We start from the raw sequence: 23144 nt of genomic DNA, 5'->3' as shown, positions 1-23144 counted from the left end.
GGTGAAGCCCGAACCCACCGGACTTACACTCTCTTGTCATGTGATCAGGGACTTCGGTTTACACGCAATTAAGACTCGACCAACAGCAACCTTGTACCGTGATCCGGGAATAAACCTTAGCGTTCTGGCCTGTTGGCTTCCAACATCTTACATCACGTGTTTCTGGCTCCGCCGACCAACGGTACCAATGAGAGGGCTTCCCTCTGCTTCACTCGGGGCTGTTTAATAGAATACGTTATCTAGTACAGCTGTACAAGCCCTTTACTACTTATTCCGCCTTTGCGTTAGAAATGACAACGTGGAGTGGTTGTTTGCGGGTCGCTAGAGCCAGGACTGGCACCGTCAGCCACGGCTGCAGATTCGTTGAGCATGCCCTCCGGACATCTGTCAGCCCCAGGGACTTCAGCACCGGCAAAACGACCCGACAGGACTTCTTTAAAGGTGACTTCTGTTCGTTTTTTTTCCTAAGTACGCCATGCGTTTGCTTCTAAAATAGTAAGAAATCATCTTTACTGGCAATACATTATTATCACTAAGAACACCGATGCCTTTTCATGTTTTACTTGCTGTTAGACTATTAACTATACTGTATGGTTACTAACAAATTTATCTTTGAGCTATGAGGGGCTAAACTCCAGCAGTGAAGAGAATCGCGGTCAAGTATTTCATGCATAGTTCAGTTTCCACTGAAATAGCCGTGTGTCCTAGAATGAGATTACTCGTTCATCAGCAGTTGGCATTTTATTTAAAATACTGGGGCAAACATTTTATCCAAACTAGTGACAAGTTACCCGCCAGGTGCATGTTTGCACTGGGACAGGCGAAGGTTTATTCTGTGCTGAAAGGAAAAGAAAAAGAGACGCACCACCGTCACACACCTGCTCCGCAGCGGTGGCTGTTGTCTCTCCTTTCCTTTCCATACAGAATAAGCTTTTTCCTGTCCCTTTTGCAGCCTATGCATGCTGACGCGGCTGTTTGAAAGTCAGACCTTTAGTCTCCAGTTATCGGACATGACGTTCCGAAGCACTGGGACACTGTCTTGATTCTGCAGTCCCACGGCGTGTCCTGTGCTGGGCTTTTTGGAGCGGTGCTTTTGTTAAATGTTTGACTTAACGAATTAATCAGTCATTTCCACATGCAAGTCCTTGGTGCTGATTAGCTCAGACTTTCACCTGGTTTCCAGGAAAAAAGAGCATGTGATTTCCCCCACCCCCCGGGGAGGCCACCAGACTGTGATAGGGAGGCACCTAACCCCACAGGGCTGATCCCCTCTTAGACAGCTGGGGGGGACTGGAGTAACCAGTAGAGCGGCAGTGTCTGCAGCAGGGACTCGAACCTGCAACCCCCTGCCCCCAATTACCACCGCAGCTCAATAACGTCACCGTCACCGAGCGCAGCCCTGTCCTGCGCGCGGAGCAGTGGCTCTGTGGCTAAGGATCTGCGCCTGTGGCTGGAAGGTTGCCGGTTCAAATCCCGCAGCCGGCAGAGGAATCCTACTCCATTGGGCCCCTGAGCAAGGCCCTTAACCCCAGCTGCTCCAGGGGCGCTGTACAAATGGCTGACCCTGCACTCTGACCCCCAGCTTCTCTCCCTGTCTGTGTGTCTCATGGAGAGCAAGCTGGGGTCTGCGAAAAGACAAATTCCTAATGCAAGAAATTGTATATAGCTAATAAAGTGATCTTATCTTACCTAATTGTGTCCTCCCTACTGCCACACAATACAGAGGATCAATTAAGGTGTTGTTCTTACTGCAGTGAAAGGTGAACAGTCCACTACAGTGAATCCAGGTGACTTATGTTCCCATATGTAAAACACAAATCCCTGCTGCAAAGAAGAAAATCAGAATAATAACTTCATTGTCATTATTTCCCCCAGTTTGTCCAGTTTGAGCTTTGCAGACTATAAATAATTTCTCGACACAGCTACAGGAAGGGCAAATAAAAAGTGTGATTTGTTCTTCAGGTCATTTGAAGTGTTGTTACCTAGACACCACAGCACTTCCCCTGCAAGCAGTCAGAATTTACTTCACAATAAGATTCTGTGGTTTGGCCCCATAGTTTCCAGTCAGTTCCGTTTGCATTGATCAAAAAATACAAATAAATCACATTTGTCACAGGTTCCTTGCCAATCTTATAAAGGCTGGGAGTTAGTTAGGGCTAATAAAGTGATGTGATGTTCCTCCCGCGCAGATCTGGAGGCGCAGCTGAAGGCGTTCCGGGAGAAAGCGGCCGCGGTTCTCCCCACCAGCGGCTGGACCCCCCCGGAGATCAACCCCAACCCGCCTCCCGAGCGAGCCGACGTCGTGATCGTGGGCGGCGGGGTGGTGGGCTGGTCCGTGGCCTACTGGCTGAAGAGGAAGCAGAAGTTCCCGGAGAGGTTTGAAGTGGTCGTGGTGGAGAAAGACCCTACGGTGAGCGCTGGCCGACGGGCTGGGGAGAAGTGGAAGAGCAATGGTATTCACCTATATATTAATAATCCTGCTTCCTATACATTACTGCGGTGTTCGCCTTAGGGTGGGCGAGTCGTACTTGCACGCACGGTTAATGTTATACCTTATATCCAGCGTGTCGTATGTGTACAGTACAGACCCCTGCATCGGAGGGGCTGGTAATCTGGTGAGTGGGAACACAGCTGCTGCCGAACGGTTACGGAGGCACTTTTTTTTGGCAATCTGAATGTCACGGCCGCCGTTCCTCCCCTAGAGGGCGCTCCACCACTCCTGTCATTAGTTCCGGGATTGTTGCCTTGTTCCCCAGGTGTGGCCTGTTATGTCTACCGCTATTTAAAGCCTAGCTCCTCCAGTCCTCGGGGCTCAACATTACGGTACGGGTGTCACGAGGCCCGCCTAGCACCAGGAAACCCTACATCCATCTCCTGAGGGCATAGGCCTCATCCCCGACACCTCCCGTGTTCTGAGCCCGGGGTCTGGAGGACCTCGCCCTGTTATCCTAGGATCTCCACGTTCTGCGTGTGTTCGTGTTTTCCCCCTACCAGGGGATTTGAACCCTAGTCGCCTCAGAGGATGGATTCGTTGTTAATGGACTCTCGGACTTTGCCCTGACCTGCCTTTGGACCTGCTCGGATTTGGATGCCATCCTTTGTCTCCCCCAGCTCACCGTCTCACGGACTGTCACTATTCTGTCGTGCACCATTACCCAGTTTTCCCAATGCCACGCCTCCTGTTTCCTCCAGCTCTTATCGCATCGCATAGGCTCCACTACAAAACCCGACACGGACTGCAGACCACGTCCGTAACACTGAGGGGCTTTTTCCATGGATCTCAAGCTCAAAGAAGCGCTGTGATCGCGATCTCCTGAGCCCAATGTGTGGAAATAACAGCCTGAAAAGGTTTTGCAGAGGAAGGATCAAGGCACAGCTCTAGCAGTGGACCTTATGACAGGGTTATCTAATAAATGGAAGAGTAACCCAAAACTGTACTATATTATATTAGGGTCCTGTTTCAGTTAGGAATCTGAATTTTTGTTTCTGTTTGGTATTATGCAGCTGATTGGAAAAGGAATTCCTTCATTAGCAAACTGTATTGGCGTTGTCCAGACCACAAAATACTTCTATTTCGGCTTGTTACTTTTTTTTTTTTATTTTGGAGTCATTTCCCTCTTTTCCCATTTCCGTTGCAGTATTCCCAAGCTTCCACTGTGCTCTCGGCTGGAGGGATCCGACAGCAGTTCTCCATGCTTGAAAACATCCGCCTCTCTCTGGACTCTTCCGAGTTCTTGAGGAACATCAATGTAAGAGCCTGGGAGGTGTTAGCAAGCAGACCAAGGCTATTAGGAGTTCATACGCCTTTTCTTCCTAGCATGTTACTCGGATTGATTGCCAGGTACATTCGTTGAGCATGGGGAATGGGGCTAACCAGCTGTTCCTCGATAAAAAGTGTTAGGACAGGAGTTGACAGTCAAGGAGAAGGTCCACATTTCGTATAGCTTATAGCACAAGGCTGGCTGGTCCTGGTCCCGGAGAGCTGGGAGAAATTATTTAATTTCTTTCGTAAAGTCGATAATGAGCTGATTTAGATGAGATGAGCCAATGAGACAGAATGAATATCTGTAGACATGCCAGCTCTCCTTGATCAGGGTTTACTGCCCCTGCTATAGCAAGTTGCCAGTAGTGTCTCTTAACTGTCTCCAAAACTTGAGCACATTGCTATTGCGAGTGGTACTGGCAGACCAGTAGGTGGCGCCACTTCCTCCAAACCAATGTTCCAGTACAGTGAAGCAGAGTACCTTGCTGTAGGAGGCGTAAGAGCTTGTATTAACAGGCAGATTGCTTAAAAAGAATAAGAATACAGCAGAATACCAAGGAAATCTTAGTTTGTGGTTTGTACTATCGCTGCACTGTGTCAAAATTGAACATTTTTATTTTAGGAAGCTTCCCTTTATGCTTTGGTTGAATGTGTTCTGGGGGTAAAAAGTTTGTGCTCTGTAACATTTTGATAACCAAGCCAATTTTGTTTCCCTCTCCAGGAGCATCTTCGTGTGTTCAATGAAGATCCAATTGACCTGCAGTTCAATCACTCAGGGTATCTGTTCCTAGCAAGCGAGAAAGGAGCTGAAGTGATGGAGGAGAACCATCTTCTCCAGAGGTGATTTGAAGAGGGGCTTCTTAGCCTCCCAGACACTGAAACATCTGTCCGTCTTGGCTTCGTCTGGAAAGACGGCTTTCATATGTGTATCGGCCCTATGTTTTGTGTCACAGTGCGCTATTCTTGAATATGTTTAATTTTGACACCTAAGTTCAAAAAGGTTGGCATCCAACCATTCAGTTGAATCTCAGGTGCTCATGTCTGCGAAGTCCTGTAAAGTTGTGACAAATATCAATGTTCCTACCAAGTAAATGTTCAGTTTGGTTTTACCTTTACTGAAAGTGCTAAAACGATTGAAGTGATTTGCCTTAATGCTGCAGGTGGCATTCTGTGGGAGTCCTTTGTCAGTACACTGGTTTAAAAAACAGTCCAATAAAAGTGGTCGGAAAATCACTTTCCTCCGAAACAGCCGGAGAAATTCCTCTTGCGCTGCGGGGACGATTTCCATCGCGATCGGACTATAGTGAGGTTTTTGCTCTGAAGCCAGGATGGCCGGTATGAAACGATGTGGCTGTTTGCCTTTTAGGAACGCCGGAGCAAAAGTTGCCCTGCTCTCGCCAACGCAGCTGAAGGAGAAATTTCCGTGGATCAACACGGAGGGTGTGGCCTTGGCTTCGTACGGTAATTCAGTGTTCAGTTTTGCCCTTCTCGGAAGTTACCACGCACTGTACTGAAGACCATGGAAGTCAGACGGGTGCAGGTCTCCCTGGCCTTGCTGGGATTGGCTAATAGGACCCAGAGCTACGTGGCGCCGCTGCTACAGCAGAACTCTACAATGTCTGAGTTGCGGGGGGGGTGGAGTGATGTCACTCCTGCAACACGCTAGGTGCGTTGAGCCCTATTTTACATAAGGTGATGCCTGTGACCCATGACGCAAATGTTTGAAAACCTCCAACCTTTCCTGACTGAGCTGCTGTCTGGATGGGTCACCGTGGCCCAGCCCCCGTTTCTGGTCATTCATGTCAAACCTGTCACTAAAGGCACCCAGTATTGCTGCAGTACAGGGTTCTGGACCGATATCTCCTGTGGTCTTCATTCCAGTCAGCCTAAGTCTGATTTGCGCTTGATCTGAGCTGAGGGTTTTGGGAGAACAGTGGTTATATGGGTCTGCCCCAGTTAATTAATAGACTGCAATACTGTTCGGCCACCTCTGCACAGCATTTGTCATTTACCTAGTGCTGTGTGTGGTCTGTTCTTGAGCAGGTAGAAACCCCACGCCCCATGAATTCAGGCACTGCCTTTTCTGATCACATGAGCACCTGTTGTATTGGTTCTAGTCACGTGTGACCCATCAGTCCAGATGCCTCTCGAGCTGCAGCCGTTTTGTCCCTGGAACAGTGACTTCACAGTGGCATGTGAAGACTACATTGTCATAGGTGTTGCATGGAAACAGTCACTCCCAGTGATACTCCTGAGATGATGCGCCTGATATTTTTTTGCACAAACTCTATTGAAGAAACGGCAAAAGAAAATGCATTTAGCATTGTTTCCACTTCATAAACCTAAGGTCACCTGCTTGTGATTTTGCCAGGTTGTTGGGTTGCTTAAGAGCCTTTAGCTCATAGATGCTGAAACGCATCATACCATAGAGTGTCTTTGTTGTTGCATTGCAGGCTTGGAAAATGAGGGCTGGTTTGATCCCTGGACTCTGCTGAATGCTTTCAGACGCAAAGCAATGTCTATGGGAGTCCACCAGTGTTTTGGAGATGTCAAAGGTCAGTGGGTACTGTCCTAATTAAATCCCGCTCTTTGGCACTTTATTCATTACCCATGAAGCTGTTTGCATTCAGGACAGAAGTTAATATTGTACAAAGGAGTGCCAGTATTGTGATCAGTAGTAGTAATGCCATTTTATGTTCATTCATATATACCAACTGTTAATATGAACCCACAATTAATTACCACCCCCCAGTTCATCTCATCAGATCACTTCCTAAATGTGTTTAATTGAGTTACCAAAATCTTTGCTTCTGTGCCACAAAATCAGTCCCTCAGCAACGCGCTTTTTTCAGGAAAAGTCTGTGGTTTAGTCAAATTTGCTAACCGAACCCAGTGACCATTAAATAAGATGTCTAATGCTCTTTTGCACTGCAGGGTTCAAGAGTGTCAAAAACAAGATTCACAACGTCATCGTAAGTATTGTGGCTACAGTCGGGTTGACATTTTTTTAATGAGTAATGGAAACGCTGCTTTCTCTCGGAGAATCATCAATCTCTCCGTGTTTGGAATTTTACTGAGTGACCGCCAGACGTACTGGAGGAGTGATCTAGCTGCCCCTTGTTTGACAAAAGCAGAAATACCCCTTGAGTTTCTCCGTATTACAGGTTTAATTCCTGAATTATCGTCTTTTCCCCCATGCAAAAATAACATTTGCGCTGCAATGGAAGCCTTTTATCTCGTCTTCGCTCTCGGAATGTGTAACGTCTACTGTCGGGTCCAGTATCCTGAGGATGCGGTCGTCTTGTAGTGTGCCAGAACAGTCTATTCCTGTTGTTCATTCAGAATGTGTGGCTTTCCCAATTTTGCTTCATTGTTGACATTGCAGACATTTTAAAACAGATTTGTAACCTTACAGCTTTTTTTTTTTTCTGGGCGACAGTAGGCTACATGTACTGCAAAGAAAGCAAACTGGTTTTGTCGGAGACCCTTTCAGACATGTCTTGCTGCTTCAGTGATCTGGTTACTCCTTTTACGTTTTCTGTCTTTCCTGCACTGCGTAATGATTGTTAGCTTCTTCTTGACATCACAGACTGCTAGTCAAGGCTGCTGCCATCAGTATTATCAGGCAGGGAGCTGCGTCAGCATGCGTAGGCTGCAAAGGGGCAAGTAAAGGTTTATTCCATGCTGAAAAGAGAAGAAAAACAGTGGAGCCTTCTTCAGGTGTATTATCAGTACTATCATATCCATTTCCTCACAGAAGAACAAGAGCAGGCTCTTTGCGCGACGTCAATGGAATCTCTGGTTCTCCATCTTTCTGTGGGAGCTCTTCCCCGTTCTGTACCCACTCAGATCCGCATTCCCAACGGCCTGGAGCAGTACTCCATGAAGTGCACCGCGGTGGTGAACGCCGCCGGCCCGCAGTCCGGGAAGGTGGCGGAGCTGGCTGGCATCGGCGTGGACCCCGCCAACACCACGGGCAATATGCCTGTCCCGGTGGAGCCCCGCAAAAGGTATGGGGCGTCGCCGGTTACCCCCCCCCAGTCAGTCCGGTGTGCAGCTTGTTTCTTCCTTCTTGAGGAAGGAGGACGACAACTCTACATATTTGTTGAGTCATACAAATGACGAAGTCCAGGTGTCTCTGTAGTAGAAGTCTCTTGATTTCATATGCTTATAGAAGAACAGATTGCGACCACCAGACTCAAAAATAAGTAACTAAAGATGGTCTTTTATACCTTAAAACAAACAAGTTGCAACGTCACTTTCTGAACGAATGGTAAGACAGCAACACATGCCAATATTATTAATTATACCTGAGTTGCAGACTAGACAACAGTTAGTTCTTTTCATGTTCTGGGCACACAGCCAGCTTACCAAATACATGCCCTTTATCTTACTGACCAAGGACGGGCAGTATATTTACATATTTGGGTGCAAAGCCAACTTCTAGCCACTAGACTGCATAGTTTACAAAAAATGATATTATTATCTCACTTCCCAGGTGTCTCCCTTATCTCTTCATATTCCCCACATGAAGAGGACAGGAATTTAAATTCACTTCATCATTATTACCTAGAAATATTGTCATATGCTCTTTGGCAGGGGAAATAAAAACACCTCGTTTTCTCGTTTGTATTTTATGAATGTCCTCCAGAACATGGTGATGCAGCTGGAGCAAACTGAAAATTCTGTTTTCTGAACACGAGCGACAGATTAGCAGCTGCAGATGTTTCACAGGACAAAAAAAAACTCTTTAGCAAGCGGAGCCGATCGGTTTGTCTCCTTGTATAAAGACTGTCCTCCGCCGTAAGGTGTATCGCTAAATGAAGATTAATGGTAAGATGGGGGGTGTTACAGCTGCACTGAAAATAAATCATGTAGCTTATTTCCCCCCCCCCCCCCCCACAGTCACTGGGTGTAATGCTTCTTGACTCCCAAACTCTGGCAGATGTAGCCCAGTGTATCTGTCCAGATGCAGTTTTCAGGACAGGCCTGGTGAATCATTGAAAGCAGAAAGGGTTCAGTGGTGACTTTAGGCTTTTGGAAACATGCTTATTCTGTGCACCCTCTCAATCCCCCTCCAGGTACATCTATGTCGTTCACTGTCCTGATGGGCCTGGGTTAGACATGCCCTTCGTCATTGACTACTCAGGCTTTTACATCAGAAGAGAAGGACTGGGGGGCAACTACATTACAGGAAAGTCCCCTGAGGAGGTGAGCAAGGAGGCTGGGCTGGGTGAAGACTATGCATAGTGGTGCAAAAACACAATTTAAGCAGACTGCCAAGTTACATAGAGAGTATTTTCTTTGAGGGTGCTCATCTGCAGCAGTGAGTTGCCATTTGCTTTTTTTTTCCCCTCGGGTGGTTTTCCCAACGCAGAAGTCAAACGATTTAGAATCTCTTATGACACTCTTGGATGTTCAGGCGTTACGAATTGATAAGAAACAAATGAGATTTAACGAGAAGCTCACCCGTTTTAATAACCTGCTACCCGCCACACAGAAGTGTTTGCTGAAGTTGTCAAATATACAGTAAAACACTCTTAAGATGGTTTAATTCATTTTTAATAAACTGCAGTAATTTCTGAGTGATTTAATCCTACACAGTGAGATGCCATGAATGAGATGCTGGGTCTGATCTACTGTAGTTTACAGCATAATCTACTGTTTGGATATGAAATGTTTTCTTTCTCTTGCTTCTCTGAGGTAGAATGTACAAATGCTTGACAATTTCTGGTCCAGAGGTTTATACCACACTTTGCCAGTTTTAAATATTTGCTGTTGTTCAGGAAGAAGAGCCAGACACCAGTGACCTGGAAGTGGATCATGAGTTCTTCCATGAGCAAGTGTGGCCCAGATTAGCCAGCCGAATCCCATGTTTCGAGAGCCTGAAGGTGAGTCAGTGAGCAGAGCGTAAGAGATGAGGTTTTAGTACTTTCATTGACATTTGCATCCTGCAGCTTCAGTATATCATCTTAAAAGTAAGCTTTTTGTCAAAAATATGCTTTCCATCCATCATTGCTGCATGTTTATAATTCCTATATTAAGGAAAATTGATTTCTAAGAACAGAGCATCTCATTTAGACAGTGGCTTGATGGCAGTGATAAATGAGATCCACTGCATTAATAACCAGTGCCCGGAGAGTTTAAACTACACAATCTGTTTTCCTTTATGGAGCTATGACTTGGGTAGCCCCAGCTGCTGCCTGAAAGTATACAGACAGGACTGAAACCAAGGAGAGAAAAAGAACGATGGATTAAGCTCTACTTGTTCCTTACTATACACCATACTGTAAAAAAGGCGCTGTTCTTCAGATGAGATGTAAAACTGAGGTCCTGACTGAGGTACTCATTAAAAACCTCAGGGCGTTTCTCGAAAAGAGGAGGGGTGTAACCAGGGGTGTCCTGGCCATATTTCCCCACTGGCCTTTACCAATCATGGCCTCCTAGTAATCCCCATCTCTGAACTGGCTTCATCACTCTCTTCTCCTCCCTACTGAGAGCTGGTGTGTGGTGAGCGTACTGGTGCACTATGGCTGCCGTCGCATCATCCAGGTGGGGCTGCACACTGGCGGTGGTGGAGAGGAGTCCCCATTTCCTGTGTAATGCTTCGAGTGGAGTGTCCAGAAAAGTGTCCACTGTTTACTTGCCTCTTCACCAGGTGACCAGCGCGTGGGCCGGTTACTACGACTACAACACCTTCGATCAGAACGCCATCGTGGGGCAACACCCTCTGGTCGAAAACATGTACTTCGCCACGGGCTTCAGCGGGCACGGCCTGCAGCAGGCGCCCGCCGTGGGCAGGGCGGTGGCCGAGCTCATCCTGGACTACAAGTACACGACCCTGGACCTCAGGGCGCTGGGCTTCATGCGCATCCTCACCAGCTCGCCCAAGCTGGAGAGGAACATCATCTGACCAAGCGACTGTGGACAGAGGCGGTGGCGGTTCGAGAGAATTGTACATGGGGCAGCAAAGGGAGGGGGGGCATGACAGAAATTGAGGTGTGGCATGACAGAAATTGAGGGGTGGCATGACAGATTCATTATTTTGTTGGGTAAGAAGGTAATATCAATAGACTTTAAACTTGTACAGTAACAAAATGGTTGTTTTGATGCTTAATACAGAAAGCTTTTTTTAAAAAAATCTTATCATCAAGGTTTTGGTTTTAGTTACATAGACCACCCCCCCCCACCAAGGTTCAATAGCTTATGTTTTCACAAGAGAAGGACACATCCAGCATCAGTGCAGTCATCGCCAAAAAGTCACCAAAACTGGTCAGTTGTTTGATGAAAACAAATCCTCCAAGCAGACAACAAAGTCCTGAATATAACGTTCAACACAATTTATTTTGCAATATCTTGTCATGTTGCAATAACGCTACAGGCTTCTCGGGACTATAAGAGCTGAATGCGACGATTGCCGTGGTGTACGGCACATCGCCTCGCAAACTCATCCAAATCCAGAGCTTCTGCACGTTTAGACTCGATGCTGAGAGCCGCTGTACTTGTTCATCTATTCTCAGTCAAGGAAGAGGGCATGGAAGTGATTCTTCACTAGCTGAAGAGCTGGAAAAAACTCCGTTCACATGTTGCACTGCTGACCGGCAATACCACAGCTATTTCACCTAACCGGAACAGCTCAAAGAAAAAACCTCTTTGTATGGATCCAGAAAGGTCAGAAGTTCGATGAGACTGGATTGATGGTCTTTCCCACTTTTTGTCTGTCGATCCAATGATCTCCAAGTTTGATGCAGTTGATTGTTTGAGATCCTCAACATCTGCTCCATATGCATTTGCCAATAAGAGAATAGCCTCCTCATTAAAAAACCTGCTGCCTGATGGATTTAATGCCTGGATACCCTTCATGATCTCACGATCTTTGAGTTGGAGAAACACCTTTTCATTTCACCAATCATACAATCAATGACAGGGTAATATACTTTTAACTCGAAAAGGCTCTTTGCTGTCTGGTTCTGTGTGCTGGCCAAGAGTGGATGTGACAAGTCTACTTACTTGTTAGCAGTCTTGACCTCTTATGGGGGTGCTGGGTTATAGAAATGTTACTAGTTTCACGTGCATTACCAATTTCAACCCACAGCTCATCAAAAAAAGGCCTCTCGACGATAGTCTTCAAGAGTCTGGTGGAGTGCTTCAATCAGCTCAAGAGCTATGGTAAGGTCAAGTTTTGTTGACTGGAGCATTTTGATTTTGATTCACCGAAAAGTTTTCTGAACCCTGCAAGGCATCCAATATAACTGAGATCTGTTTGGAGCAGTAGCCCTCTGGCTTCAACAGCTCTGGCTGGGTTGTCCTCGTCTGAAATATTTTCTAGTTACCCACACAGTCGCGGGCAGCCCATCCATTACATTATGACAAGCTACGTGCCCGCATGCCCATCGTGTGTCACTAAGCCACTGGAGTTCCCTTGGTGCACCTTCAAACGTTTCCTTTTGTACTTCCAACCATCACTCTTAACAAGGAAAAGAAACTTCCAGCCTCCAGTATAGATTTAGCACTGTCCACCATCACCATGTTTAAACAGAGCACAGTGGACATTAAAGGACTGTTTGGCTACCTCCTTAATTCTGGCTTGCACACCAGGATGTCTCCCACTGCGCCATCAGAGCCTTGCCCAAATAGGTTCTCTTTATAGTCCAACCCATTCCTCTCTAAACAGCATATAATGTTTTCCGTTAAACCAGCAGCATCCAGACTCTGCCTCTTGAAAATCTAAAAAACTCTCATGCACTACACAGTTATAGAAATACCTAAGAACAAAAGACATTTGCTCTTTTTTTTTATGTCAAGTATGATCGAAAATTGTCCACTCTCTTTGACTTCCTTACTAATGTCCTCTTTAACCATCTCTGCCAAAACACTTAGCATTTCATTTTGCATATCTTTGCTAGTGTATTCAGCATTTTTGGCTTGTTGCTCTGATCTAGTTTTTATAAATTGGTCGTGTTTTCTGACTCGGACGACTCCCTATGACCCCGCCGGGCAATATTTTGGGTTGCTGTTAGCAACAGTACTTCGCCTAATGATTTAATGGATTTCTGATTTTCAGCTACTTTTTTTCTGATGCTGTTCTTCCATCAGTCCTAATACTGATGTGTTTTTCTTAATCTTTCTTTTATTCTCTGCCCCTGCACCCATTGCCATAACATGATGCTCAGATTTTGTGTGTGAACAGAATCCCCCATCTTTAAATGTAGCTTTTTTTCCCAATTTGAATATCCATCTATAGAAGTAAATACACTCTTTGGAGCATTAGGCAGAGAAAAGTGTCTACAAGCAAAACAATATGCTGCATCTTTGGCCTGTGCGTTTGTCTTGTACCATTCTGCTTGGAACCTTTTCCTGACTCCACCCTGGAGGGTTTCGGGGAATGTCAAGGTTGGTTGAGTAGGGCCTGAACTTTGATATATCTAAGAAAAACAAACTGAAGGGGAAAAAAAATACAATTTTACACTGTGATGGGGCTGTCCTCATTATACTGTAATAACCCTAATACTGTTTAAGTACGGTTGCTATGCAATTGGATGTGCTATCCCCAGATGAGGCCTTTAGGCTGTGGTGCTAAACACAAACAATTTCTGAATCCAAGGAAATAAACACCAAAAGACGCACTCACTTAACTTCACAACACTAAGTAGGGACGATTCCTCAGTTACACCAGAATTTATTTGGCCACGTTAAGAATTAAACGTTTCGGCCTAGTCGGCCTTCATCAGGACCGGGTCAAATACATTTTTGTGTAATTGAGGAATTACTCGTCTACTTACTTTTTTGAAGTTAGGCGAGTGCTACCCTCCACCTGTTGGTGATTATTTCCTTGAACCCTAATGAGTACTTTCAGTACAGGTGTTTACCAAGTTTAAAATTAGCCCCCACTGCCTACTGTACTGCAGCTTTGATTAAAAAAATTAACAACTACTTGTGTAGCGGTAAGTAAATACATTGGGCTAGAAGTGGATAATGGAAAATATATGGGCTGTGGACAGTGGGGTACGGAGCAGTGCTACTTTCCCAGAGGATCCCAAAGCAGTTTTTACTGGCAAGACAGAGCTGGCTTTGGCAACCATGGAAATCTGTCCTCTGGGACAACACGAGACAGCTATTTGTTCAAGAGAGCAAATTACCTGCAGGGCAGTTAGGATGGAGGAGGAAGGAGCTGCACTGTTATGCAGAGCTAGGTTTCCGAATGATATCCGTCCCCTCACTCTCATTAAAAGCATGAGCACACTGGTTCACTCTTACTGCAGAACCCGTCTCCACAGCAGTACAGAACTGGCTGCGGCCTGGTGGAGCTCTACATGCCCCTGGAAGCAGCCCAGTTCTCTCTCAGCTTTGGCTTTGTACCCTGAAGGCAGCCCAAGCATCTTCGACTTCGAAAACGATAAGCGTGTTAATATTTCTGGAGCGTTGAAACCTGCCTCCCTGCCAGCCAATTCTTTGAAAAATACACACAAACTGACTGAATATTTAAGCATTTTTAACAATCCGCTAAAGGCATTTCATATTATGTTAACAGGTTTTTCACAAGCCCTTTGTACCAAGGCCAGAGTTTGTAGAAATCTGACTGCATGTGGTTGAAGCTACCATGAGGTGTGAATGAAGGAGATGGGCTCTCCGGTGTCTGATCTGCCTCACCTGGAGCAGCCAGGAAGTGGAAGTGTGCCGCTGCAGTGCAGATATTCCCAAGGGAATTTTCACTCTTCCAGCAGGGCTCATTCCCGTTAATTTGGGCTGTAGCTGAGCATCAGTTTTCTCTGCCTCCCGCTACATCCCTCCGTCTTCAGAAACTTGCTTCAAATATTTTGCCTTTTCTTTTGTTACACAAAATTGTATACTTTTCAATTGATTCCAGTAATCAGTTCCAGTGCTTATTAAATTGAGCTAGTTTAGGAAAATGTGTACAGCTTTTTTTTTAAACTTACATTCTTTGTATCTAATGTTTTAAGTCCTACACTAGAGTGAATAAGGAGCCCCTATCTGGGGAACAATGTGTAGAGAGAGAAAGAGGCTTCAGGCACCACCAATTTTGGGGTGTGCAGGTTCCTTCCGACAAAGGCACATTAAATTTAATTTCCCTTCAGAAACGACAAATCTTGTTTGATTTCTTCTGTAGTCTTAACCAGATCTAAGTATTGAAAAATGTACTGAAAATGAGGACACATGAATTTTTGAGAGTCCAGTGAATTTGGGGCACCTGCTGTAAGGGGTTATTATCTCATGGTAGTGATTAGGTATTACCTTATTCACTCCTGCACAGCTCCAATCACTACCCAAGAATGACAAGAGCATAATAATTCCCATCTTTCTTTACTGGCACCATTAGAAAGGACATTGCAAAAGACACAATTTTGGTTTGGACTTGATACAGGTATATAGCAAAAACTAGAGGAAAAAAAAGTTAGAAAAATCTACATGTGACAAAACGTGAGTATCTACAGGATGCTGACATCTTCCTCTTCAAGGAAAGGTGTGAGAGCAACAAAAGGCAAACTGTGATGATATTCAGTTAAGTGTGCAATTTCAACAGCTCTTGGGCTAACATTTTCACCAGACGCTGATAAGTCCTTACTTAGAATATTGTGTACAGTTTTCAACACCAGTTACACAGCCTTAGTGAAAAGAGAAGACAAAAAAAGAGTAGGCGATTCAAGTATTGAGATCAAAGGCACTGAACACTGGACTTTTTCCTTAGTCAACAGTGAAAACACAGACCGAACAGAGTGAAAACCACAAGGAACCACATTTAAAACACAACAGAAGGTTCTTTTTTTTTTTTTTACACAAAAGGGCTGTGAATGTCTGCAACAAGCTACGCATTCAAGATGTCAAAGCCAACAGGCTTTTTTACAGACAGTTGGTTGAGGTCCTTCGGTCAGTTGGTTACTGGCAATCAAATGACTTTTTGGACCAAATAACCTCCTCTCATTTGTAACCTTACTTAAGTGTGTGGTAAACAACTATTTTAAGTTATTTCCAAACCATATAAAAAACTTACAGCTCAGGGGTAAGCTAAATGTTTATTATTTCCTAGCAAAAGTACCTTATTTTTTAAATTGAGAACAGTGGGCTGTGTGAACCCTGAAGACAAGGCCGTCCTGTGTACCTCAGCATCTCAACATGGCTGAAGATCCTAATAATAAAACAAGCAGTACTATTAGTTAACAAGACCCCCAAGCTACATCATTATTTATACCAATATTTCCAGGAAACAACAGAAAGTATATAAATACCCATCCATCTAACCGTTTCATTGAAAACAGGGTCACGGGGCAGCCGAAGCCTATCTCCAGTCTATTGCAGGTTGCACACACTCACGCCAGGGCCGATCTTCCCAGAAGCCAGTTAACCTACCGCTATGTCTGTGGACTGTGGGAGGAAACCGTGGTACCCTGAGGAGACCCATGTGAATATTGAAGGTCCAGAATTGAACCCAGGGCCCTAGCGCTGCAAGGCAGCAATGCTAACTACTGTGACACCAAGCCCCCCAATATATATATATACTCTTGCAATCTAAAATGTCATGGAAAAAAAACTTCCCAAGTGAAAGGTGTACAGCTGTGCTTTACGACTCTTCCTGCCTCATCGAACGCCCTCTCTTGCGTCGAACGCAGTCACTCGCTATCCACTTAGCGTCCGCTTCTCTTCAACAGAATCTCGCTTTTGTTTCTTCGTCAGCAGGTCTGCCACTGACTGCCCTTTGCGTTTCATTCCTGGAAGAAAAGGAAAAACACTTTATCATCATCATCATCATCATCATCATCATCCATCCTGAATGCTTATTTTCCTTTTTATGTGGCCCTAGGAACCGCAGTTCAACAGGAAGTAAAACTGGTCAGGCTCGGCATCTGGCCCGTGGAAGCACAAGGAAGTACTCTGCTATGCGGACACCTTCTGTACGACAATGTTAAAGTTGCATTTGGAAACTGTTCCCATCCATCTCCGTGTCCTCAGTCTCACCTTTCCCTGTGCCCTCTTGCTCGCCACTGAGTTGGGCACGCCGTCCGTATGCCAGCTTCATCCTCTGGATGTTCTTCTTGCTGACTACATCATGGTCCACAATTGGCCGGGGGTAATCTTTTCCCACAATGCACCCTGCTTGCTCCTGGACGCTGCGTGGTGCCTTCCAGGGCTCGTAGATATATGCCGATGGGAACTTTTTGAGTACAGGCAGGTACTTCCTATAACAGGATCGAGACTGTCAGGGAACTCCCTCCATTCCCTAAATCAGGGAATAACAGCCATAGAATAGTGGGCACTGTTTCTGAGGCACTAACGCACCAAAGAAGGGATTTCTTATTCCTTTATATTAATATGTGAAGGTCAATTTGCGATTTTGTTTATATGCCATAAGACAATAAGTCTTCAACAGGGGTAGTAATATCAACTTGACGTGAATAAACAAAAGAGAATCGAAACCCAGTTAAAGAATATTTACTTTGGCAAATGGTGCAGCTGTCAAATTAAGAGCAATCAAACCTCAGTCCCCCTGAAGATTGAAAATATGAAATGTATTCTGCGGGTCTTCCTCAGATTGTCTGCATTAATTTGTTATTAAATGTCCGTTATATAAAAAAAAATGCTTCCCAGTGAACAGCTGACCGTTCTCTGGACTTCAGAATGTCCCTGCTGCTGCTCAGCGAGGCCCATGGGATGACGTCGGGGCTCTGCGGTACCTGATGTAGTCCCCGTTCTTGTCCGTCTTCTTCCCGAAGGCGATGGGAGAGTAGACCCTGTAGTACTGGTGGAAGAAAGCACTGGCTGACAGCCACTGCCAGTTCCCGGCGTTCAGGGCCCAGTCTGCATCCAGCAGCAGCTCCTCGAACACCTGAAACAGGTACCAGACACGAGCCGCTCAGGCCCAGCGTACGCGCTACAGAGGAAAGGGGGCGGAGCCAATCATCAAACTGTAATCTGTGACTGTCGGGGGGGGGTGGAAAACCTATCTACCATCAAAACCTAGGACTATAATCTGCAGGGCCAATATTTGTCTTAGTAGTGTAGTGTTTGGTTAACACATACTCTTTGATAATGTGTACAATCACTTAAAGGTTTCATTCAGATGAAGGCCATTAGAAAAGAAAACAGACTCTCAGCCTTTCCCTGCAACACGTCTTGGACTATTCTGTGGAGAAAATATAACCTTCCGAGGCACGATAACAAAAGCAAAGCAAGGCGAGTGGATTTTTGTCCCAGAAACAATTTCATTCATAAACAGGCACTCTGCATCGGCGCCAACGCCAACCCCAGGCTGTGAACCTATCCCTTCATGGGCTGCAGTCCGTTTCCTTTTAATGGCGCTTTTTCCAGAAGCGGCCGATTAAATCCTAGGAAAAACCGATGGCGAGCATGTAGTAAAAAAAATAACTTGTTCAATTAAGGAAAATGGAAACGGCGGGGGTGGGGGAGAACGAGGCGTTTGCGAACGGGACAGAGGTGCACAGACGGCTTTCCTCCTCACCTTCTGGCCCTCCTGCCAGCTGATCCAGAGGTCTCCGCGCGTGAGGAAACAGGCCACAGCGTGCCTGGCCAGGTGATGGACCCAGCCCTCGGACCGCAGCTGGGTCATGATGGCGTCGATGAAGGGGAAGCCCGTGCAACCCTGTGACACACACACACACGGAGAGACACACACACACGGACACTTGTGGGACAGAATAGAGCAGCAGCGCTTGACGTAACCAGCCAGCCTGAAGAGCAGGCAGGCTGGGATAACCCATTTTCACTTGGGTAACTGAATTATTCAAAAGGGGGATGTTCGAGGAGTTGGGTGGTGTTGCTGTGCAAGATGAAGAACCTTCCTTAGAGAGCCTACAGCTCGTGAGTATTGGCCATGGAGAGACAAGACCTTCTTGGCTCTTCGAGAGCACCTTTGGCATTGCTCATCACGGCCTTTTCACTCGCACTAACGGGGGGGGTCACACTCACAAGCCCCTCCCGATCGCTCACCTCCCGCCAAGCCGCCAGGTGTTCTGCGTTCTCGTCCCAGTCGATCTGCACACAAACCGGGTTGCCCTCCATGCGGTCGAAGTTGGGGATGCCCAGGCCGGCGGTGTAGAAGAACTCCCTCCACAGCAGCTGGCCGTGCAGGGAGACGGGGGGCTCCGAGTGCTTCCGCTGTAGGAAACAGACGCCGACTGTGCTCAGCCTTAACAGGAAGGCACTGTGGGCCACATCGTAACAGACACAAAGCAGGTGGTGGCTTGGCCTGCTTGGACGTGTGGAAGGAAGAGGCTTAGCTTACACATAATGGATGAAGCATTAAAGCCGTCCAGGGCAAACCAGGAGGCAAGTGCCGGTTACTTTTAAGAAAATGGTTAGATAAGGTCCATTCTTGCGCACGGCTAACACAAAGCTGACAAAATCTTGCGCGGAGAAAGCACCAGAGGGGTGCCTTGAACAGCGTTTTAGTTCTGCTTGAGCGTTTCGTTTTGTACAGAGCTGGGAGCGAGATAAGCAACTTAAGCAGCACGTCTTATGAAGTTCACGAGGGGCGGTTTTATTTCCAAAGTCGGGCAGACCCTCACCCCACGGTACACGTCGGTCAGTCTCCACCAAAACGTGCGCGCCGACAGGCAGCCGAACTTCAGGTAGGGGCTGAGCACGGTGGTGCTGGGGCTGAGGGCGTTGGGCTCCGTGTTGGGCTTCTGGAAGCCACACACCCATGCCTGGGAAAGCGGACAATTCAGGTGAATTCAAGACCCACACAAAAACTTGTTCGTGCCAACAACAGAGCTTCACAAGTGAGACAAATACTCTTGGATCTGAGGCTTAACCAATTGATTCTCTCTGCCTCCTTCATTGTATAAGTACAGCTTATAGGGAGCCTTTTACAACACACATGTCCACCCTGCCCTGGACGCGCGACAGGTACCGTTCTCTGCATGTGTCGGTCCAGACGGGACAGAGCCTCCGTCTCACCACCGGGGTACAATTCGGGACCAGCAGTCCGGGGATCCTGCCCCAGCTCCTCCAGGGTGGGGACCCCAAACTCCTCATCGTGCCTCTCCAAACAGGGGGTGCACACACCTGTGGAGGGGGGAGAATATCAAAGGGAGCACCCTGTTCTTGGGTGCACGTACTAAAAAGGCGCAGTAAACTGGATGACTACAGACACGTGTAGGTACAGTTAGTAGGAAACGTTGCACTATGCAATAAAGGGGTTATGGTACGTGTGAGGTAGCTCACTGTGCAATCCCCTCCTGTCTAGTCTACATTTTTGAATGAATATTCATGGGAAATATCATTGATTTTAAAAATGGGCTTTGGGGCATGGCGGCACTGCTCTTGGGGTTCTGTCTGTGTGGAGTTTGTATGTTCTCCCCATGTTCACGTGGGCTCCCCTCCAGGTGCTCCGGTTTCCTCCCACAGTCCAAAGACATGCTGGGAGGTTAGCTGGCTTCTGGGGAATTTGTTGCTGGCGTGAGTGTGTCTCCGAGTTTGTTTGTGCGGGGAGCCATGCAATGAACTGGCGTTTCATCCAGGGCGCGCCCTTCCTCGCGCCTGTTGCCTGCTGGGATAGGCTCCGGCTCCCCCGCGGGTCTGTACTGGATGTTAGAGAACAGATGGGCTTTGAGGGCGGGGCAGGGCCAGACCGCCTAACTCACACCTTCTCCACGCAGTTCATCAAAGTGAAGAAGGTCGCGCACACTTTCCGTGAAGCTTGAGGATGATAAACCTAAACCAGGGATAGCCTGTGCTATCCCAGACTGCCAATGAACGCTCGATACCTTTCATGTCCTCCATCGTCGGCGGTGGTACGGGTCTTTTGGGCGCACCGATGGTTCTCAGCAGAGCCTGCAGCCGGTTATACGTCAGAGGAGCTTTCCCATTGTTCTCCACTAATATCCTGGTACGAGGAGAATGGGAGACAACCATTTTCACACTTTACAAGGCTCTGAGCAGAGGTACCAACATGTTATAGACACCCAGGAGGAATAACTCCTGACATCTGCGACATTAGTGTAGATTACCCATTATTACCCATATTGCAATCTTAAAATCTGTGATCCACAGACAAGGCTTCATCGATTTTTTTGCCTGGCTGTGTAGACCCTTGGAGCCACGTGAGCCCTGGTGGACCCCGATATGCGAGAGCCTCCCTCGCTGTTCGGAAACAAGACCGGGGATCAAGCCCCAGGTGGATGGCCGCAGTACCTCTCCGTGTCGTACAGCGTGTGGGAGACCTTCTGGATGACTTCCACGCCGTGCTCCTCTGCGATCTTCCCCACCTGGGCGTCTCGCTGCCGGGCGTAGGGCTCCGTGTCCACCTCGAAGGTCAGCCGGGTCACCTTCCACTGCTCGAAGAGGCGAGGGAAGACCTCGGCCGGTGACCCTCGCACCACAAACAGCCTGATGAAACAGGATGGCAGGTCACCCTCAAGTGCGTTCGTTCATACACCATTGCAACACTTCAATTCCAAGTCTTCCTCCCCACCCGTTAACTGAATAATGGGGGCGATCTTCTACAGCAGGCAGAATTAAGTCAGGGGTGTTTAACACTGATCCTGGCAGAGGACTGTCTGCAGGTTTTCTAGGTTTTGTCCAAGCTGCAGCACCTGAAGAGCTGGGAAAAAGTGTCTAATGGGTTCAATTATTCCAATAATGAGCTGATTGATTTTTATTAAGAACCAAGTTAGAATGGAAATCTGCAAACAGGCCACTTTGGAGCAGGACTGGGCACTCCTGAATCGAGTCACTAAAGAAAAGGATGGACATGCCACACTGGGTGTAGCGGAGCTAGTTTGGATACGGTGACATCATCGCGCCCCAGGTGTTGCGGGACGAAACGGGCGGGGTGGAGCGGCGGAGGGCACGAGCCCGCGCGGTAACCGCGACGGTCACATGGGCACCCATCTCCGTTTAGCAGGCCGATCCAGTTCCCCTCTCACCTGGAGCCGAGCTTCCTCAGGTTACCGTCGAGGTCCTGGAGAGCCCGGAGGAGAAACCGCCAGCGGTTGACGCTCACCCGCGCGTTCTTGGGGAACCAGGGGTCCAGGAGGAAGACGGGCCAGAGCTCGGCGCAGTCCCGCAGCGAGGCCAGCAGAGCCGGGTTGTCGTGGAGACGGAGCCCCTTGCGGAACCAGTGGATGGAGCGGTGCATCATGGGCCTGGCGCCTGGGTGAAGGACACTGCTGGTAATTAGCGCAAGGCAGACCGGGAGCACAGAGGTTCAAACATCCATCCATCCATCTTCCAGACCGCTTCCTCCGGTTAAGGGTAGTGGGGGAGTCGGAGCCTATTCTGGCTAGCAACAGACGCAAGACAGGGCACACCCTGGCTGGAGCGCCAGTCCACTGCAGAGCAGCTACACACTCGCAACAGGGACAATTTTCCTAGAAGCCAACTGACCTACCAGTGCGTCTCTGAGCTGCGAGACCCACTCGAACACAGGGAGGAAAGTACACGTTTCCATACAGACAGCCTGCCAAGTCCAGGATTGAACACAGGGTTCCAGTGCCGCCAGACAGCAGTGCCACTGTGCCGCCCAAGGTTAAAACAACACAGTCCCAGCACTCCACTGACACAGCCTTATGGATGAGGCCAGCACAGTGCTCTATACTCTAGTGGGAGCACAGCACAGTCACTCCAGTGTGCAGAACGAGTGGAACAGGACGTCATGCATGGGTGAAACCTATAGTAACAAGTATTAAAGTATATGAAAAGAAATACGAACCGAATTAAAAAATGATAGAAAATAAAGTAATCTTTAAAACAATACCGTACGTTTTCCTAGGAATGTTACAGCCAAGAGCCGGGACATTATTGTCAGAAATCTTTTGGAGTACATCTTAATTATTTTGAGAAAAACCATGTTCCATAGGGGTTTCATGCACATCTTTATTTTGTAGATCCTTGTACAAAGCAAGGAAAACGGGTGCACGCCTGATTTACTTGAAAAATTGTTTGTTGTTTTTTTTGGAGCTACACGCGTTGTGTAACGCAGTAATCACATAAGCATGACAGAAAACGGGGCACTTTTTCAAACCGTGCGTGGAGGAACCAGCGGATTACAGGACCGTGAAAGTGCAAAAAAAAAAAAGAGTTGATCAAAATAAAATGGTCAAGATTTAATAAAGCAACCATGTTATATTCAAATATAATTAAATGGCAAACCTTGCAAATGCTTCCAGCCAAATCCAGTCAGAGAGTCCATATACAAGTACTAATTCCCAGATTCCACTTTAAAGATTGGGGTTCGAAGATTATCATTCAAAAAAAACCTGCCCGTGAAAACACAGTAGAATTGTTCATTTGCTTGACGTTTCCTTCTTCTTGTGCGCCGAGTTGCAAATTACTTAGCCAGCATCCAGCAGCCTGAAGAGTGTTACAAAACTCACCGCAACCCATGACGTCAGAAGAGCGAGAC

General features: G+C 47.1%; 2 protein-coding genes across 2 annotated transcripts; one reads left to right on the top strand and one right to left on the bottom strand.

Moving 5' to 3' along the window:
• Nucleotides 1-41: 41 nt before the first annotated feature.
• On the top strand, nucleotides 42-10917 carry foxred1 (FAD-dependent oxidoreductase domain containing 1). The gene is made up of 11 exons (XM_088939454.1): nucleotides 42-441; nucleotides 2190-2410; nucleotides 3639-3749; nucleotides 4485-4603; nucleotides 5130-5224; nucleotides 6217-6318; nucleotides 6698-6735; nucleotides 7613-7773; nucleotides 8845-8974; nucleotides 9550-9654; nucleotides 10422-10917. The coding sequence occupies exons 1-11, from the start codon at nucleotides 291-293 to the stop codon at nucleotides 10674-10676; spliced, it is 1488 nt and encodes a 495-aa protein (XP_088795580.1). The 5' UTR covers nucleotides 42-290; the 3' UTR covers nucleotides 10677-10917.
• A 4151-nt stretch (nucleotides 10918-15068) lies between these two features.
• cry5 (cryptochrome circadian regulator 5) lies at nucleotides 15069-23139 on the bottom strand. The gene is made up of 11 exons (XM_088939453.1): nucleotides 22892-23139; nucleotides 21667-21892; nucleotides 20933-21127; nucleotides 20506-20624; nucleotides 19650-19804; nucleotides 19303-19443; nucleotides 18725-18892; nucleotides 18237-18377; nucleotides 17452-17603; nucleotides 16736-16956; nucleotides 15069-16488 (listed from the first exon to the last, which is right to left on the bottom strand). The coding sequence occupies exons 1-11, from the start codon at nucleotides 22929-22931 to the stop codon at nucleotides 16397-16399; spliced, it is 1650 nt and encodes a 549-aa protein (XP_088795579.1). The 5' UTR covers nucleotides 22932-23139; the 3' UTR covers nucleotides 15069-16396.
• Between the last annotated feature and the right edge of the window lie 5 nt (nucleotides 23140-23144).

The sequence above is a fragment of the Atractosteus spatula genome, chromosome 22 (assembly GCF_055471065.1).
Source record: "Atractosteus spatula isolate fAtrSpa1 chromosome 22, fAtrSpa1.hap1, whole genome shotgun sequence".
Lineage (NCBI taxonomy): Eukaryota > Metazoa > Chordata > Actinopteri > Semionotiformes > Lepisosteidae > Atractosteus > Atractosteus spatula.
The sequence above is the reverse complement of the archived record's forward strand: the minus strand, read 5'-3'. Positions and strand labels throughout refer to the sequence as shown.